The sequence below is a fragment of the Podarcis vaucheri genome (assembly GCF_965113315.1).
Source record: "Podarcis vaucheri genome assembly, chromosome: 2".
Classification (NCBI taxonomy): domain Eukaryota; kingdom Metazoa; phylum Chordata; class Lepidosauria; order Squamata; family Lacertidae; genus Podarcis; species Podarcis vaucheri.
Genome location: NC_138760.1, coordinates 52,122,230 through 52,140,903, shown reverse-complemented (window position 1 = coordinate 52,140,903; position 18,674 = coordinate 52,122,230). Strand labels below are relative to the sequence as shown.

Here is an 18,674-nt window from a genome sequence, read left to right as displayed (position 1 = left end):
GTCTCACGAAGACACCAAAACCTGCATATATATATATATATATATATATATATATATATATATATTATATATATATATTTGCTTTCGTAGATTTTCACGGGTACAGGAATGCAGGTTTTGGTGTCTTCGGGTGTCTTCCACACACACACACACACACACACACACTGTATATGTACGTGTACATATAAAAGAAGGCATCCAAAACAACACAGTGAGGGTGCTTGCCTATTGCTAAGAGGAGGGGTTACAGGGAATAGTGAAAACCGAACTTCTCAGAGATGTAAAGCATTCATATGGTATCTGCTAGAGTATTTGCTCAGACTGAAATGCTTGAATGTGACAGGCACGTGACAGGCAATGTGATCCCTACTTGAGCTTAGACTGGTAGCAAATCAGAAGCCAGTGTAAATATTTGAGCAGAGATGTGATATGCTGGCAAGATCTTATTCCTGTCAGCAGTCGTGTTGCAGCATTCAGCAAGTTTGTTCAGCTTTTGGACAAACTGCAAGGGAAGCCCCATGAAGAGTGCATACCAATAATTCAGTCTTGATATTAGCAGTTGCTGGAATACAGTGGTCAAGCTATTTTAGTTCAGGAACAGCCACAGCTGGCACAACAGCTGAAGTTGGTGGACAGCACTTCTATCACAGAGGACCCATTGGCTTCTGGTGACAGACCTGGATCCAAAAGCACTCCCCACCCTAGGCTGTGTGTTTGCTAAACTGCAGTAGAATCTGGAATGTGCACCAAAATTGATGCAGTATCTTGGCAACTCCCTGCCACATGCCCAACAAGACACATTCTGACACTCTGATTTAATAAAAAAACACAGGTAGCAAACCAAGGACCAATAGTGGTAAGTACAGTCGTACCTTGGAAGTCGAACGGAATCTGTTCTGGGAGTCCATTCGACTTTCTAAACATTCAGAAAACCAAAGTGCAGCTTCTGATTCGCTGCAGGAAGCTCCTGCAGCCAATCGGAAGCCACGGAAATCCTGTCAGATGTTCAGCTTCCCAAAATAGTTCACAAACCAGAACTGTCACTTCTGGGTTTGTGGCGTTCAGGAGGCAAAACATTCGAGAACTAAAGCTGTTCGAAAACCAAGGCACAACTGTACATCCCACAATGCCAGTTGGAGGATACGAATTCTGCAGCTATACTCCTTCCCCTGCCTTTCACTCAGGAGGACTCCACCAAAATATAAAGTAAAATTATTCTCTATTTATAGGCAGTCAGAAGCACTGTGTTGGCTTTCTGGTGGTTGCTGTTGCTTTGTGGGAGTAAGAGGGAGAGGGACAAGGTGGGAGGAATGTTGGCCCAGTGCAAACGCTGAAGCAGAGTCAATCTGGTGGTCAGTTATGCCGGACACCCCTTCCACTCTCGTTAAACAATAGTGCCCCACTTGCCAGGACACTAGCACAGTCATTCTGCCATGCAAATAAACTGTGAATAGGATTGAGATCATGGTGAGCCTAATAAATTGGTTATTATGCCATGTACTGCTGCTCTTTGATGTGTGTGTGTATATATAAGAATGAATCAACACAGCTGCCTGCATTTTAAACTTTCCTTTGCAGCATTGATATTGGCTCTCCTTGGTGTTGTGACTATGAGAGCTGCCATATTAGCTCCTTCACTTCAAAATTCACCACTACACCAATGAATACCAGGTGCTGGGAACAAACTTCAGGAGATGTCTATCTGCACATATGCTGATCCTGAACTTCCAGAAACATTAGACACTCAGTGCTGGGCTAAATGGATGCTAGCATGAAGCAAACTACCATATTTCTCTGTGTATTGGACGCCCCCATGTATAAGATGCCCCCTATTTTGGGGGACTCCAAATTAAGAAAACACCCCTCACCACTATCCTCAGCACTACAAGCCCCAATTTTAAACCTTATTTTTGGGTAAAAAAACCCCATATTTTTAGACATTCGAAGATGGGGAATCTATGTATGTGTGAAATACTATGTACTTTAACACAAATTTAACACGTTCTTTTGTAATAAAATTTAAATGGAACTTCAGGAACATGGTAACTGTATTTTTTCTGCTTCTTTGTTACTAATCAATGAAACACAAGACCCAACCAGTCTGTCCTGAATTTTACTTCATTGTTCTACTTGTAAAATGATGTTCAGTTATTATGTGTCTGAAAGGGAAAAGTAAAATTCCAAACTTAAGCGACCTTTTAAAAATATTTATTTGTGAATTTTACAATTTTTAATTTAATCTAATTAAAAATGCCTCTATTAAGAAGTAAAAAAATAGTTTTGGTAAGAATCATCTACTTGATCAAAGTATTAACCTATTTACAGTACTTACCACCAGGACAACCTTTTCCTACTAAACTCAGTATACCCCAGAATACTTACTACATCTTTATATTATTGCATCCTGTGTCTAACCATTTAATTGAATTCAGTTTCAGTTTTCCAATGGGACCACATTATTCTTCACACACGGCCAAGTCACTAGAAACCGGTACTACGTATAGCCCTTCCTAATGTATTCAGATTTTTAAATGACTTATATTTGTGAAATTCAACACCAGATATTCAGTTGTCCTTATGTCACTGAAAGCCCAATGCTAAAATACAATGAATAAGCAACCCAAAGCATAATTCCTATGGAGTTCAGTGGGATTTCTTCCCAGCTAAGTGTGCAAAAACCTACAGTGCAGATTCCAATAAAGGAAAACATTGTTGAAACAATTCTGAATGTACAAAAACAACCATTGCCTGAAATTTCATCAACTATAAAAGTTTTGCTTTTCACCCTAATTTAATAATGCAAGACCACATATTTGTTGCATACTTGCTGTTTGTATTCCACCCTTCCCCTTGGAACAATATGGCTTACAGTACATGCCATTCTCCCATTTTATTTTCATAACAAATCTGTGAAGTAGGTTTGGCTGTGTGACCTATGACTCGCCCATTGGGAGTAACAGCTGCAGAATGATTCGAAGCTGGATCCCCTAGTCTGAGTCCAGTACTCTAGCCACTACATCACACTACACTAAATTGACTCAATATGCTGGTAAATTATTTGTTGCAGGTTAGTTCTGCTTAGCTTTTAAACATTTTTAGGGATGCCGTGTCTACTCAAACTCAGGTCACGAAATTCATATATATATATATATGAGCCTGTGCCCTTAACACTCATTCCTACTGAGACGGAAACCCTGAGAAGGCTATAATCCTGATATTTCAGGTCATATATTGAAACATGGCAAACACCTTTGGCAGCACTGTATAACATTATAAAGGCAGCAGAAATAAGCACAATTAACTTGTGAGCAATGTACTGCTCTGCCAAGGAGCTGGAGAGCCTTGCTCCCTTCACCACACTCCTCTTCTTCTGACCCAGGTAAGTTCTGAGCTCTTAAGAGGAAAAGGAAAGAGGGACCAGATGTCAGAGGAGGCAGTGGCAGGGACCCAAAGTGTGGCTGAGCATGGCCTACTTAAAGGTAAACCAATTAGAGGCACTCACTGTTAACAGGTGTCTCTTCTTGATGAGGTGCTACATCCCTAGTTGTCTGGAGCACAATGGGGTTTCCAAATATAGAATTCAATTCAATATATCCTCTATTTTTCATACATTTTTGCATCAAAGCAAGAGCAGGGAACATTTGGCCACTGCCAGTTTGGATAATTGAGCACACTGAAAATACTGTAATTGAGTTTATACCCACACAAGGAAAGACTACAGTATCCTTCTTTGAACTTTCAGGAGTCCCCTCTGTAATAAATATTAAAATTAATAATGGTTCTACCCTTCTGGCTGAGTTCAGAATTAGGCTTGACAAACAAAAAACAAAACAAAACAAGTTTATTCCTAGAAGAATTCAAATCCCACTGCCCTGCTGAACACCTGTCCAAACTCCTGCAAGTCCTTTTAAATCCTGCTCACAACCTCACAACCCTTGCTTATAAGTCCTTGTAGCTTTTCCTGACTCCCACTTACAAGGCCTGGTGGCAATGGCAACAACAAGAGCAGCGATGCACATGCCTTGCTGGAGACCTCTCTTGCTCCCTGGTAGAATGGTGCTACAGCTGAGTCCCCAGCCCTTGTGATGCTAACATGGTCCTATTCAAGGAACTAGGGAGAGAGCAACAACCTAGTTATTGCCAGCAAGTTACCTGGGAAGGTGAGAGGGAGAAAGGGTTTATTTATTTATTTGTACTTATAGCCTTCACCAAATGGTCCTAGGGTAGGTTACAAAAATATCACAATTAAAAAAAGTGCAATTTACACTGAAATCCCAAATAAAATTGAAAAACAACCAATGACAAAATGACAAAACAGGAGTGTATAAAACAGCAACACAAATCAATGCAGGAGGAAGAAAGCATCTATTCAACCAAAGGCTTAGGGTAAGATGTGCATCTTGACCGACTGTTGAGAAAGCATACAATGATGGCACAAGGGAAGTTATTCCACAACCTGGGACCAGTACAGATTAGGCCTTTGCTTGCCTTGCCAAAGAACTCACATGGATGTAATGCTTTACTCAGGCAGAAAAACATTACAGAATCCCCCCCTTCAATTGGACGCCATAAGACTTACGTGTAGGTCTACAAAGGCAATAGTCTAGGCTTGGCAAATACAGTAAAGAGGGAAATCTAAAGATTAATTAGTCAAAAGAACAAGTCTTTGGAAAGGAACATCAGAAACATCAACAATAAATTAAAAAGTCATTGATTTATTATTGTAATGAATTCAGATAACTAGGAATTCATTTTAAGGATACACTTTCTTGGAAGACTCATTTTGAATATAATGTAGCTTTCGTAATCTAGAGATTCAACGATCTTGTTAACATTTTATCATACAAATGCTAGCTTTTATTTGGCACTGCTTTAAAACTGTTTTGAAACTAGAATTCAAATTGTAAAACTGGAAAAGTGTTCCCCAACCTTGTGATAGATGAATGATTTTAGGTTTCCAGGTGGCTGTATAATAAATAAAATTGTAGAGATTTTTATTTGGTTACTCTTATGTCTCTGAAACTCTGGAAAGCCATTTTCAGACATATATATATATATATATATATATATATATATATATATAATATAAATTTAAAAACATTACTTCAGTTAATCAACACATTTTTCAAAGCTAGTAATACTTCAATGTTCATAAAATTCTACTTTTAAATGGAATTCAATCTTAAGAAGCTCTAAAAGTGAAGAGGCATCCTGTAAGCCTAGAATGTGAATTAGAATTAGCACCAGTGTTGAAAATATTCATGTTAGAGTGATTTATTGCAATTAAGCTTCCACTAAGCTACTTGCAAATGTACAGGAAAGTGCCAAAATTGATTTAATACCAAAAGAAAATTGACAGTTTATTATTTTGAAGTGGAATGATATAATCTGTGATTAGCATTCAGTATCAAAATGCCAGGGTTTTTTTTTTTTATAGAGCTTTTAAGTGTGTTTAATATAGCAGCTGAACCATAGCAGTAAAAAACCCTAAGAATTAGAAATAGATTCAGTGAAATCTATTCATCACAATGACAGTTCACATGGGCAGGTGCCCATGTATAAAATTCATTTGAAAAACAACAACAACTGAGCCCATGTGCCTTGCAAATTTGCACTGTGTGTGTCTGCTTTTTCCTACAGTATAGACTCTTGTTATACCTTTTCAAAAGGTGCATACCTAACAAGTTATTGATTTGGATCTGAAGGACACAGTGTTTATTATGTAGGAAGCCATTGCTGGGCACAAGCGTGAGAAATTAATGATAGCTTTGTAAGTGTCCATGCAGTGGTACTGAACCAGTGGGGCACCTGTCAATCTGTATGATAATATAGCTCCAAACTTTATAAAAATCGGTGATGTGAAAAAAACATTGATTTTCTTGTGGTAAACAAGATTTTTCAAAGAGAAAAGCAAGATGTTTAAAACGTTAATACCTCTGCTTGTACAATTGTAATTTAACATGTGTCTAAACAGTTTCATGCTATGCATAACACACAAGAAACCTTTATTTTCCTAAAGACTTTTAAAAAGAAAACAAGGGCTAACCATCTTTTGTGTTTTTCAAATAAAAAAAATCTCTGACATATTTACCCAAATATGACTTCAATCCAATGCTAGCCTTATACAATTTAGTGGCCTGAGACAGTCATATGTACACAGTCCAGTTTTGAAATGCTTTTTAAAAAAATGTAGTTTATACTTTTTGTATCCAAATATGTTTGCTTTTATCCAAAACCTCTATACGAGGGCTAGAAATGTGACTTTTGGGAAAACTGAGACCTGTCATAAATTCCTAGGAAGATCTAATAGCTGCAAAAGCAAACAACAACAACAACAACAAAACTTGCTCCTGTAAAACAAACAAATTCACTAAAATAGATGCACTACGGGTCTGCCAGTTGCTCACCTATGACTGAGATGATTGCAGCAACATGTTTATTTCACAAGGAAAATGGGCAAATAAAAACTTTTATAATATATTATAGAGCAAATACCTGATCCTAAATATGCACCTATAGATGTAAATTATGAAATTTATGGGAGAAATAGGCCTACCGTTTTCCTCATCTGATTTATTGTCATTGTCAGAGTCAGTCAGGGTAAGGGCAGAATTTTCACGGCTTGACAGACCGGAACTGCGCCTGGATTTAATCCCTCTCCCCCACAGCCGTATGGCGTGCTCTGGAGACATTCCTCCCTCTGTATCTGAGTCAGCATCAGACCCAGTGCTGAGGGAATAGCCTTGGTGAAGTATCCCTATGTCCGAACAGTAGCCGCTTCGGTGGGGAGAAGGTTCACAGATTCCTAGTTCAGCAAGGGTGAAGTTAGTTCCTAGGGGAAAAAATAGGAAGGGAAAAACATAATTAAAACCTGAGAGCACTTTTAAATTTAAATGTAAATTTATTGGAAAATTAAAGTAACAGACCTTTTTTTACCTTTCCATTTATGTAGAACATGTATAGAACTAGGTGTGCAGATATTGGCAAGGCTGTTCAGGCAGAACAATATAGCAACATGTATGGGAAAAAAAGTGTTTTCAAGAGTTTCAGGGTCCACAAATACTTCAGTAAAAACAGCTGGATACCTAAATGGTAACATGTCACTTTCGCTATCATGTGTATGCAATGTTTTTCTCATTTGTGGATGTTTAAAAAACCACTGACTCCTATGAATTATGTAAGAACAGGGGTCAGCAAACTTTTTCAGCACTGTCCCTCAGACCTTGTGTGGGGCTGGACTATATTTTTTTAAAAAAGAAAGAACGAATTCCTATGCCCCACAAATAACAGAGATGCCTTTTAAATAAAAGCACACATTCTAATCATGTAAAAACACTAGGCAGGCCCCATAAATACCCCCGAGATGTATTTTAAATAAAAGGACACATTCTACTCATGTAGAAACACTCTGATACCCGGACTGTCCGTGGGCCAGATTTAGTAGGCAATTGGGCCAGATCCGGCCCCTGGGCCTTAGTTTGCCGACCCATGTGTAAGAAGATGGCAGCCAATGCTAATTAATAAAAGGGAATTGCAGAGGCTTGCACACACGTTATTCCAGAAATTGACAGCTCCAGACTTAATATCAATAGTGGATAGACATAATTTATTAGTGATAAGCAAATACCTACCCAGATAATATTGAAATGTAGCACAGCAAGCAACAAAGTTCAGTATGTATGTATGTACAGTATGCTGTATATGTACAGTTGTTATGACTTATTTTCAATTGCCATTATTCAAATAACTAGTTATTCAAATAACTAATAAACACTATTATTAAAATAACACTTAAACCAGAAAACTGACTCTGTTAAAACTTTTATTTCTATATTCTTAGGTCTGCCAATACAGAGAGAAGAATTCTTTTTCATGCTAACACAAACTTTCCATCATTAAAATCATTTCTACTTGTCTGACAGAATATTAGCTCTCCTCCTCCTGCCCTCTGTTTTGGGGTTTCCCTTGACCCCCCTAGGACTGATGGGGGCATTGGGGGTGCTTGGGGAGAGGAGAGGAGAAATGATATTGCTCATCTTTGAAACACTGTTCTCCATCGAGTGTGCAGAAAAGCACTGCAAATAAGATTTGAAGGCACAGAATGGAGATTATTATTATTTATTTTGACAATGATCAGTGTTTGAAACTCAGTATGTTAGCCAAATGTTGTTCATGAGACTTAGCATTACATTAAATGATTCTTCGTTTAAATTTTCAAGAAACCAAAACAAGTGTTTCTATACTATGATATTGTGCCCAACATATTCAATGGTTATAACCTAAAGAGTTCCTTAAGCCTACACAAGTAAAATGAGGCAGTGCAGTGTATGCCTAAGCTAAATCACAAATTGCATACTATATCATAAAGTTCTCTTAGTAGCAAACATAGTTTACGCTGTGGCCTTTGGCAAGGGTAGCTTATTAAGAAAAAACAAGTCGAAACTCTGATTGAGCTCATGTACATAGTCTTATGGTTCTCTGGATCATTGCCCACATCTAGCAACTTTTATCAGTTTCCTAAAATGGAGAAGGGAAACCTGGAAAATGTATTATAGTTGGGACAACTTATAAGCATTAGCTTACTTTTCAACAGTCTTCACATGGTGTCCTCTAGATATTTTGAGCTCCAGCCCCAGCAGCCCCCAGTTGAAGTCCAAAACATCTGAAGGTGAGCGATGGCTGCTCTATAACTCTATAATTGTATACCTAGAATAGTTTGAAGTACCCCAAGAACCATAAATGAAGCTTGCTTGATCTTTTAGCATTAATATTTTATTGATTTTCAGTAAATTTAGTGGTATTCAGTCGCAACTCATTTTTGCAGAATTGTACATGTTATACATAATGCACATGTATTTGTTTTCTTAGTTTTTATTTTAAAAAGATATATAGATATATCTATAAAAGCATAATAAAAAAATTCCTTCCTGTAGACCAACTAAGTTAGTTCTTGGTATAAGCTTTCGTGTGCATGCACACTTCTTCAGATACACTGAAACAGAAGTTGCCAGATCCTTCTATATAGTGAGACGGTGGGGAGGGGTATTACTCAGAAGGGTGGTGGGAATCGGAGATAGGCAGATAGCTGAGACTATCTGTAACTATAAAAGCATGTAAGTGATATGCCTACGCCTTTATTTACTGATCAACCTGTATGCTGATGGGAGGAGACTACTATTCTCGATGTCTATAAACGAAGATACCATGAGTAAGCTCAAATGAAGTGCTTTCAAGTTCTGTTGATTTCAAAGGTAGACTTAAGCTGCAATCCTAGTATATCCCACCCCTTGCTCCTAAACCACAAGTTGCTTAAGACCTGCAGAAATTAACCCCGGATATGTAAAATACTGCTAGTAAGCTCTCTGCTCCATACCTTCCTCCTACGTCTCTTTAAAAGTTTGGAGCATGAATAAGCAGTTAAGTATGTGGGTGAGACAGCAAAATAGTCAGTTCCACGATTAAAGATAAAGAAAGGTGGTTGCCTGAAAATAATAATTCACACTCAGTATGAATACTAAAGTTAGTTTCAGTAATTCACAAACTGTAGCATACTTCAATATGACAATGGTATGTGTTCTGTTCTGGATATGAACAGGTAAAACTTCTCCAGGCAAAAATGAAGACATTAAAAAAAATCCTGTCCATTTTATGCCACGTCCTAGTTGCGTGTTGAGTCCCACAGTGCCACCCACCAAAAAATTCACACTTCACACGTGAATTTTGTTTAAGGTTTTTGGCATAATTTTTGGCCACAACTTTATTTAAATACAAAAAATGTGAGTGGTTGCTTAGGCATTGGTTGTGACTATCTGTCCTTGCCTTCAAGGACAGAGCTGGCCCTTCCGGACACCAACGGAAGCCAGTGTGGGAAACAAGTATTGGGTGAGAAATCTGAAACTGGGCAACAGTCCCTCACTTCTCACCCTCATGTTCCGGTGGGGCTTGCACGGCCGCAGGTCCGACTCCGGGGACAAGGACAAATTGTATGGCAAGCCCCTGGATTCCTTTAACGGAATTCCCTTTGCATCATTTGGAGGGATAGGCACTTACCCCTCCAAGCACCAATTTAACCAATGCCTAACCGCCAACCTTACAAGTTGTGACGATTTGCTACGTAGTAGGCAAAAACCAAATGGCACCAGCCAATCAGCCAGATGGCAAAATTCCTACTAGGCCCCCGCACCAAGGCGGACGACCCCATGACAGGCAATAGCAAGGTCAAGCGAGCAAAACAAAAAACCACCCTATAAAAGGGCGGGAGGGCGGGTGATGCGATGCAAAACGGCCAAGAGAGCGTCCAACGTCTGGCCCCTGTATTTAAGGACTCTGACCCCTCCCCCAAACTGTCCACAATTCAAAACTCCCCAGCAACCCAATTTAACCACTTAAAGGCTTGGGTTCCTTACCAAATTTGCCTAGTCACTGCAGGGTGGCCTGTTCTTCCCAACCGCAACACGTGCTCTCTGTTATGGAGAACACGCTTTGGCAAAGACAAAGAGGGGAAAGCTATTGACCAATCAGATAAGATGTTGGGTTTCTCGTTTTGCAGATACATATGGACGGGATACTTAACACACTGTATAGCTCAAAGGTATGATTTTTAAGATATGTCCTTGAGGAAATGTATCCTCCCTTCCTGCTACTCAATCCGGAAAAACTACCACCTTGTGTACATATGCAAGTTGTATCCAGTCTCTTTAAGTTCATATGGGAATTACCTTGCTATTATGGAAAGACATTATTCTTGGCAGATATGGTGATTCTTAAGGAGAAAAAGGTTCATGCTCCTACACCATGGAAGCTTGCAACCAGAACAGTTCTTTACACCAGGGATTGGCAAGCTACGGCTCCTGGGCCAGATCAGGTCCACCAGGGTTCTAAATCTGGCCCGCCTGGCCATTTAAGAACCTGCCGTGAAGCCAAGACTCCCGGCGATGGCAACTTCTAGGCTTTACACATTTTGTGTATGCATGCATGTTTCTATCTACATATTTGGTTTATCTTTTAAAAAAATATTTATGCTATGAAATTTAAATAGGAAATGTGGATACAGTACAAGCACAAAATCAACAGATTTTTATTCACATATTTATATTTCAAAATAAGTGTTCATGCACGCATGCACGCACAAATGCATTCATCTTTTAAAGTAAACAATGTAAAATGAGAGTACTGTACATGAAGAATTTGAAAATTATAAACTCAGCAAGCAAAGCAAAATCATAACTTGTTCACCAATATCCATGGAAAATGTATCTGTAAAAGTGGCTTATTTATTAAAAATTGAAGGGGATAATGAAGCTACAATGAAGAAAGAAGTCTACTATTAAGTGATCCTGAAATGAGCAGAGAATATCAAAACATCTAAAATGTATTCTTCTTGGTTGGCAACAAAAGCAAACATGAACATAATCAAATTCTGAATACATTAAATAAGCTGTTTTATAAATGCAGTAATATATTTTAATGATAAGCTGTAGAATTTAATATCCTTTAAATGCCCAGATGTTTACACCCTAATTAGCATTTGGTTTTGACGTAAAATAGTGTAACACTTGATGCCTGAAATGAACTTAATGACTCCTCTTGTTATTTTGTATGTCATCACTGGAACTATAATGAATGGGACAAAGAAATAAAGAACTTGCTTTTTCAGGCACTTCGGCTTTTTGAAAATTAAATGCCTGGCAAAATGCACATGGCTCCTGAGATAAGAAGCTAACTATTCTAATAAACTGAAATATGCATCAGAACAGGGACGCGGGTGGCGCTGTGGATAAAACCTCAGCGCCTAGGGCTTGCCGATCGCATGGTCGGCGGTTCAAATCCCCGCGGCGGGGTGAGCTCCCGTCGTTCGGTCCCAGCTCCTACCCACCTAGCAGTTCGAAAGCACAATTAAGTGCAAGTAGATAAATAGGTACCGCTTTCTAGCGGGAAGGTAAACGGCGTTTCCGTGTGCTGCTCTGGTGCCAGTTCACCAGAGAAGCTTCGTCACGCTGGCCACGTGACCCGGAAGTGTCTGCGGACAGCGCTGGCTCCCGGCCTCTAGAGTGAGATGAGCGCACAACCCTAGAGTCTGTCAAGACTGGCCCGTACGGGCAGGGGTACCTTTACCTTTATGCATCAGAACTGTAACACTGCCATTTGACCTAAACCAATAGTTCTTGTATACCAGTGTTCAATGTAATAATGAGTAACGTGTCCAGAAAGATCAAGGTGGCTTACATCAAGAAGCATAAAATGTCCAGTGCTAATTCTAAATTTCAAATAATTTAAGTTATGCATATAATATCTGTAGTACTTGTGGAAAAGTAGACTATTTCTTCAAACTTACAAATTGCTTTATTCATAAGTTATACAATAAAACATTTTACACTTGGACAACACTTTTTGGATTGCCTTGTTGGGCAATGTACAGCTTATCATAGGGTCCAGATGCTTATCATAGGGTCCAGGGTGGTTCATAAATGCAAAAACGATATCTATTTTGCCAGAAGCCTTTTGGCAGGGACCAAAAGATCCAAAGAAAAGACAAACCAGATGGAATGTTACATTAACAAGAAAGGAACAGGCTATGCAAATAATAAAGACAAGGCAGTGGGTGGGATAGGAACAATGAATGAAAATATTTCCCACTGCATGAGGCTTGGCCTTCTCAGAGACTATGGATGAGATTCAAATATCCGCTTACATTCATGGAAGGGGTTTCCACTAGTCTACTGAAATGGTTTTAATTTGTTTTTTTTGAACAGCTAGTCCCATATCCCGGCTGTTTTTGAAATGGCCTTCTGGCAAATCATTTTGTGATTGGCACTAGAGCCCTTTAAAATTAACACTAGGTGTGGAAGCAGGTCCCTTGTGGTTGGGGTAATGTTTAAATAATTTGACTTCCTGAGTGCGGAGTGACTGCTAATAATGGGTAAACAGTACCCATTCTGATTAGATGCCAGTTCTGTGGTCAACACTCAGGCAGTCAATCCTCACCCACCCTGCCATGAGTGAATCATTCATGGGAAGGTGGTTTCCATGTGGCTGACTGGTAATTAATGGGTCACATTGGGTCATTTAAAAACAAACATACATACGCAATAATCTGAAGTGCCCCAAGGCTCCTAGAACTATTTGCACATTTATGCTGGATTTGGACTATGAAGACCAGGATTTAAATCCATTCGAAATCATGCAACTTACTCAAAGTTCATTGGGTAACCTGTCTCACAGGAATACCACAAAATAAAAAGGGGTGACCCAGTTTACACACTGCCTCAAGCTGGTTTGATAGAACCAATGATACATAAATACTCAACAAGGATGATTAATTTTTAGTAGTGGAGGTCAGATTGTGTTTCCTATTTTATCCCTCTAAATCACTTTTCAATTAAGCATTGCACATATTAGGGCTATTCATACATAGCAATTTCCCAAAATTGTTTTTTATAACAATTACTGGCAAAGGTGACAGGAAATAATTCAATGGGAGCATTCATTAAGACAATCTGATTTGACAAGGCTTGTTGAATTAGTACAAAACAGACCACTGCACTGAACCAACAGAATGAAGTAAAGGTTTCTGTCTATGTGATTTTCAGTCTTCAGAGCTGGAAATGTAGAATGCAGTTACATCAAACAACTTGTTTACACTCTGCTTTATAACTTGCCAGTTCAAAAAGGGAAAAAAAATATTCTATAGATTAGCACGACCCCAGTTACAGGTAAAGAGTTGTCTTCCTTTAATAGCTGTTAGATCTTTGCTTAGAAGGGCTCTCTGTACTATACAAATTGTGTTAAGAAGGCAGGGACATCACAGCAAAACACCCACATAGAAATTCAACAAAGCTCACAAAGTATGTGAAAGAGGTTCCATGCACCCATGTAGCCATGGCTTATTTATTTTAGCAGACTCACGCATAAACAAAGAGAAAAGCTAACCAAGTTTAAAAGCATGCTTTGTTATGAGGAAAAGGGCTATGGGAGTAATAAAAGTGAAGTGTGGGTGGGTGGAAACTCTTAGTGCTGGTTTTTAGAAAACAGAGCCAATCCTGTAGAGCAGCCTTTCCCAACTTGGTGCCCTCCAGATGTTAATAGACTGCTATTTCCATCAACCTCCAACCAGCACAGCTAGCTGAGGGCTGATGGGACTTACAGTCCAATAATGTCTGGAGGGCACCAACTTGGTGACAGCTCCTACAGAGCAAGATACAAGAGTCTGACATCACTATATAGCAAATATTTCTATGTATTTGACTGGTGTGAACTTACGCATTTCTAAAACAAAAAACACATGTTATTGCTCACTCAAAGGTTCTGGAAAAATATTTCATAAAACCCAGTACTTTAATAATAATAATAATAATAATAATAATAATAATAATAATGGACATATGCCTTTTTATGTAAAGAAGAAGGCGAAGAGCAGAGAGAGAGAACAGAGAAAAGCCTCTGGTTTAGCAGATTAAAAATGCCAGACCATGAAAATGCCAGACCATTGTTTCACAAAGCTTATTCCAAAATCAGTGGGAATGGAGCATTAATGGGATCTGATGACTATAACTATGAATAAAATAAGCACAGATATCAGAGTCTCAATCATATACTATTATATCAAAATAAGCAGAATTGAACAGCACATTACCCTGCTATACTGTTCACTTCTGTTTTTGAATCAGGAACACTTTTTAATGTGGTGTGCTATATTTTATCCCCCCCCCCACTGTTATTTAGACCTTGTGAAATAATTCCTTGCTTTCATGGTCAATTTCTATTGTAGTGATATAAAATGGAGCACTTGGCACCAACTCAGCCAATTAACCACGAGCTCGAACATTCATTCCTACAGATGGTGTATCTGTTTTAACATAAGATTCATTTATTTGTTTGCCTTATCTGCCAATGACTGGCATCTGTAAATTTAATATACAGACAGGAGCACAGACAAGTATACTGACCCTTTCCTTAAACAAAATCTGCACAGTACAATGTGCTATTGTCACAGGTAAACAAATGCTGATGCAGGTCAGCATTATTAGATGATTACCAACTTCCATATTGCTTGTAAAGGGAGCTGAATGTGATTCTCTGCATTTATGTACTAAGCTTATACACTTCCTTACTCTAATCCACCAGTCAATATGCACATAAAATAATAAAAATGAGTTGCTGGAGCAGCATGCTATTACCAATAGATACCAGCTAGATGCCTCTTGTAGCTTCCAAGCAGTTCATGAAGTGAGAGCCTTCTTCTGCTGTTTCTCCCCAGTATCTGGTACCCAGAAATATACAGTGGTACCTTGGGTTACAAACACTTCAGGTTATAGACTCTGCTAACCCAGAAATAGTACCTCAGGTTAAGAACTTTGCTTCAGGAGGAGAACAGAAATCGTGCGACGGTGGCGTGGTGGCAGCGGGAGACCCCATTAGCTAAAGTGGTGCTTCATGTTAAGAACAGTTTCAGGTTAAGAATGGACCTCCAGAACGAATTAAGTTCTTAACCCAAGGTACCACTGTATACCGTTCTCACAGTTGCCAACCAGATCCCTGGAAGCCTTTAAGCAGCATTATCCCTACTTGTGATTCCCAGCAACTGGTATTGAGAGGTATACTGCATCTGACAGTGGAGGTAGAACATAGCCTTTATCATTGTGACTACTCATCACTGATAGCCTTATCCTCCATGAATTTGTCTAATCCTCTTTCAAAGCCATTCAAATTGATGGCCATTGTTATATCTTGTGGAAGTAAATTCGATTTGGAAACTTCACTTTCACTTTCTCCACGCCATACATAAGTTTATAAACCTCTATCACATTGTCTTCCTTTATCCCATTTCTTCCCTAAACTTAAAAGCCCAAAATGTTGTAGCCTTTCCTCACAAAGGAGGAAATATTACAATATATAATTTGCTACCTCATCCTCATCTACTGGATGGGGTGGGGGTAGCAGTTAATTTGGAAAAGATGTCATTGTGTGTGTGTGTGTGCATGTATGTGGGAATGGAACTTATTTTGAGATACAATTATTTGTGAGTTGTTCTCATGTTTACTAATGAATGCCCCTACCATAAATCATTGATTACTCCATTTCCTGAAATAATTCTATGTGGGGAACTTGAGACTCAAAATCTAATGGATACATTTTTGGACTGTGATCTGGGACAGAAACCATTTCAAATCCCTTCTAATCAAATCCCTTGCATGGGAATGTCTATTCAGTATTTCCTCCATCCCTATAAACTATCAGTGACCTAGCTGGAACCCTAATGGCATTAAATCTATTAATGGCAAGATCAAAGTTATTGTGTATCATACAGTTTGGGTTTCAGAATCCCACACAGGAGACAACACAATTAAATATACATGATCCAAAACATGATGATTACAAAGACTCTCATACATTTCAGAATCCTTCGGTTTATGATGACAAATAATTTGTACTTATTTGAGCGTCTGTATTTATTTGAGTGTCAGTGGGACTATTTAATTTTAAACTCTGGTATTCCTTCTTCTAACAGTTCATGGATTAGCCTGTCCATATGATTAAATGAGACTTGGGCTGCTGAGAAGACACTTAAATATTAGAAAACAGATAGAATGGATCTGAACTGCTAGTTTATGATTTAAGTTGCACCATCATAGTACAATCACAAGCCCAATTTGAAAGCAAAATAATCTTAGTAATCCATTGCAATCCCATGCATATTTAACTGGAGGCAAGCCCCACCGAACACTGTGGGACTTGCTTCAGAATAAGCATATTTAGGATAGCATGGCTAATCTCACCTTGTGTTATGAATGTCTCAGTTAGGATCATTTTCTGTTTAATAGCTAAAATATGCAGCTAGGGCAGGCTCTATTGGAAGCAGTTTGGAACAGTTATCTCCTTGAAAGACCAAGGGTGGAAGTGTTTCTTTTTTCATAGGATGCCAGGAATGTCTCTCAAAGGAGCCTGAGATTTCTTCCTATTTGATGTCCTAATTTTCATAGAATTAGTAAGAGCCTGGTGGCCTCTGCAAACTTAAATATTCTGTGTTGGAGTACACACTGTGGTAATTTTTATCTACATTGTTAAGTTTCGTCTAGCTTCTGTTTGAATGTGGATTTAACTGCTTTTGTAAGTTTTCTATGGTACAATTATTTCAAAATGCCTGGCATTAATAATCCTTTTTTATATTGCTAATAGAAATATTCTGCTTCAGAACCTCAAAAACAGAAAGTTTATATATTTTTCTTTTTTGCATTGCATGCACTGATGAACTAGCCTGCTCAGCAAGCATTTAACAGATTAGACACTTGAACATGGTTTCAGGCAATGCTCTCTCATGTTTCTGCGTATTGCCTGATAAACACTTCAAAGTAAACCGCTCATAAATATGAAATGAAAAGCCGAGAAGTCGTTATGCACAGCTTTGAGATACAAATCTCTTTATTCCCCTCTGAAGTAGGGTTTGATTGACATAATGAGTCATAGATCCTGTCCAGGGACTCACTGCCTTATCCCCCTTTCCTCAGGAGACAGGGAGACTTTAAAGAAATGTACTTCAGAACTTTGTGACAGACAGCTATATAAAAAAGTTGAACTCTACATACAGTGCTTATTATGTTGCATTCATAACCAATTTTGGATGACTCTGACATATGCCAACGATTGATAGCAGATCCATGCAGGGACAATAATCAATGGCTCCTTTTACTCTCTAAACACATTGATTTCAAAAGGGCATATATGCTTAGAACAGCATCTTCAAAGGACTATCATAGTAAAATTTAGAAACTAACCATATAACTGTGGCCACTGCATGTTCATAACGTGCAGGCGAGTTTATGCAATGACCAGGAAATGGTGTTGTGCCCCTGCCCCTGCCCCCTTGAAGCCAACACAGTAGAATCCTATGCACTGCAATGCAGCCTGACTCTCTAGTTATGACACGGAGTCCCCTTCATGTGACCAATGAATGAAGGGGGGGGGGCCTTATTGGGTTGATTTAGGGATTTTACTATGATTGTCCTTTGAAGCTGCAATATTAAGTAATCTGTTGTGGAACAATTTGTGTTTATTACAGCAGCATCTAAGAAATGTATTATCCATAAGAAATTGTACTTCCAGAAAAAAACATTTTTCTGGGATTCCTCTCTAACCAATGTAACAAAAATTTCGGCCACTTGCCGTTTCACCCCGATTATACATTGTCACATATCCTTAGCTGCATGCACATATCTATCTGGCACTGTCTTTGTTTAGTTTTGGGTGCCAGTTAAAAACCTTATCTCTTCATGCAGGGCTTTGGTTGGGAGGGTCACAAGTGGATGAGATTGGTGGTGATACACAGTGTCAGTATTATATGCTGAAATTTTTAATTTATTTTTTGGTTGTTCAGTGGTTTCTACAATACCACTGCTGATAATATAGCAAAAATATTTGTTTTCACATGTAACGTGATCACTTTGCAAATGAAGATAATATTTAGGGCTGGGACCAAAGCTCAGAGGGAGGGATTTTTAATCTGTTTTAATCAAGCTTTAAAGAAAATCGAAACAGAATTACCTTTACGTTTATTTTCAGTTTTAATGTATCTGTTTCTTTCTTTCCTTGTTTTATACTCCAAGCTGCTTAGTTATTTTGGTAAAAATAACCGACCAATAAATTTAATGTACAAACGAACAAACACTTTGTTTTTTTCT

At 38.5% G+C, this 18,674-nt stretch overlaps 1 protein-coding gene across 10 annotated transcripts in view; it reads right to left on the bottom strand.

The window, feature by feature from the left end:
- Window positions 1-18,674, bottom strand: part of TENM2 (teneurin transmembrane protein 2) — a 750,319-nt gene that overhangs the window by 606,293 nt on the left and 125,352 nt on the right. For 8 of the 10 annotated variants that reach the window (XM_082214667.1, XM_082214655.1, XM_082214668.1 and 5 more), the window contains exon 3: window positions 6,557-6,832. The exons of the other annotated variants lie outside the window; for them this stretch is intronic. In XM_082214667.1, the coding sequence (XP_082070793.1) occupies window positions 6,557-6,832 (276 nt within the window). The remainder of the gene's footprint in view (window positions 1-6,556; window positions 6,833-18,674) is intronic. 10 annotated transcript variants of the gene reach the window in all.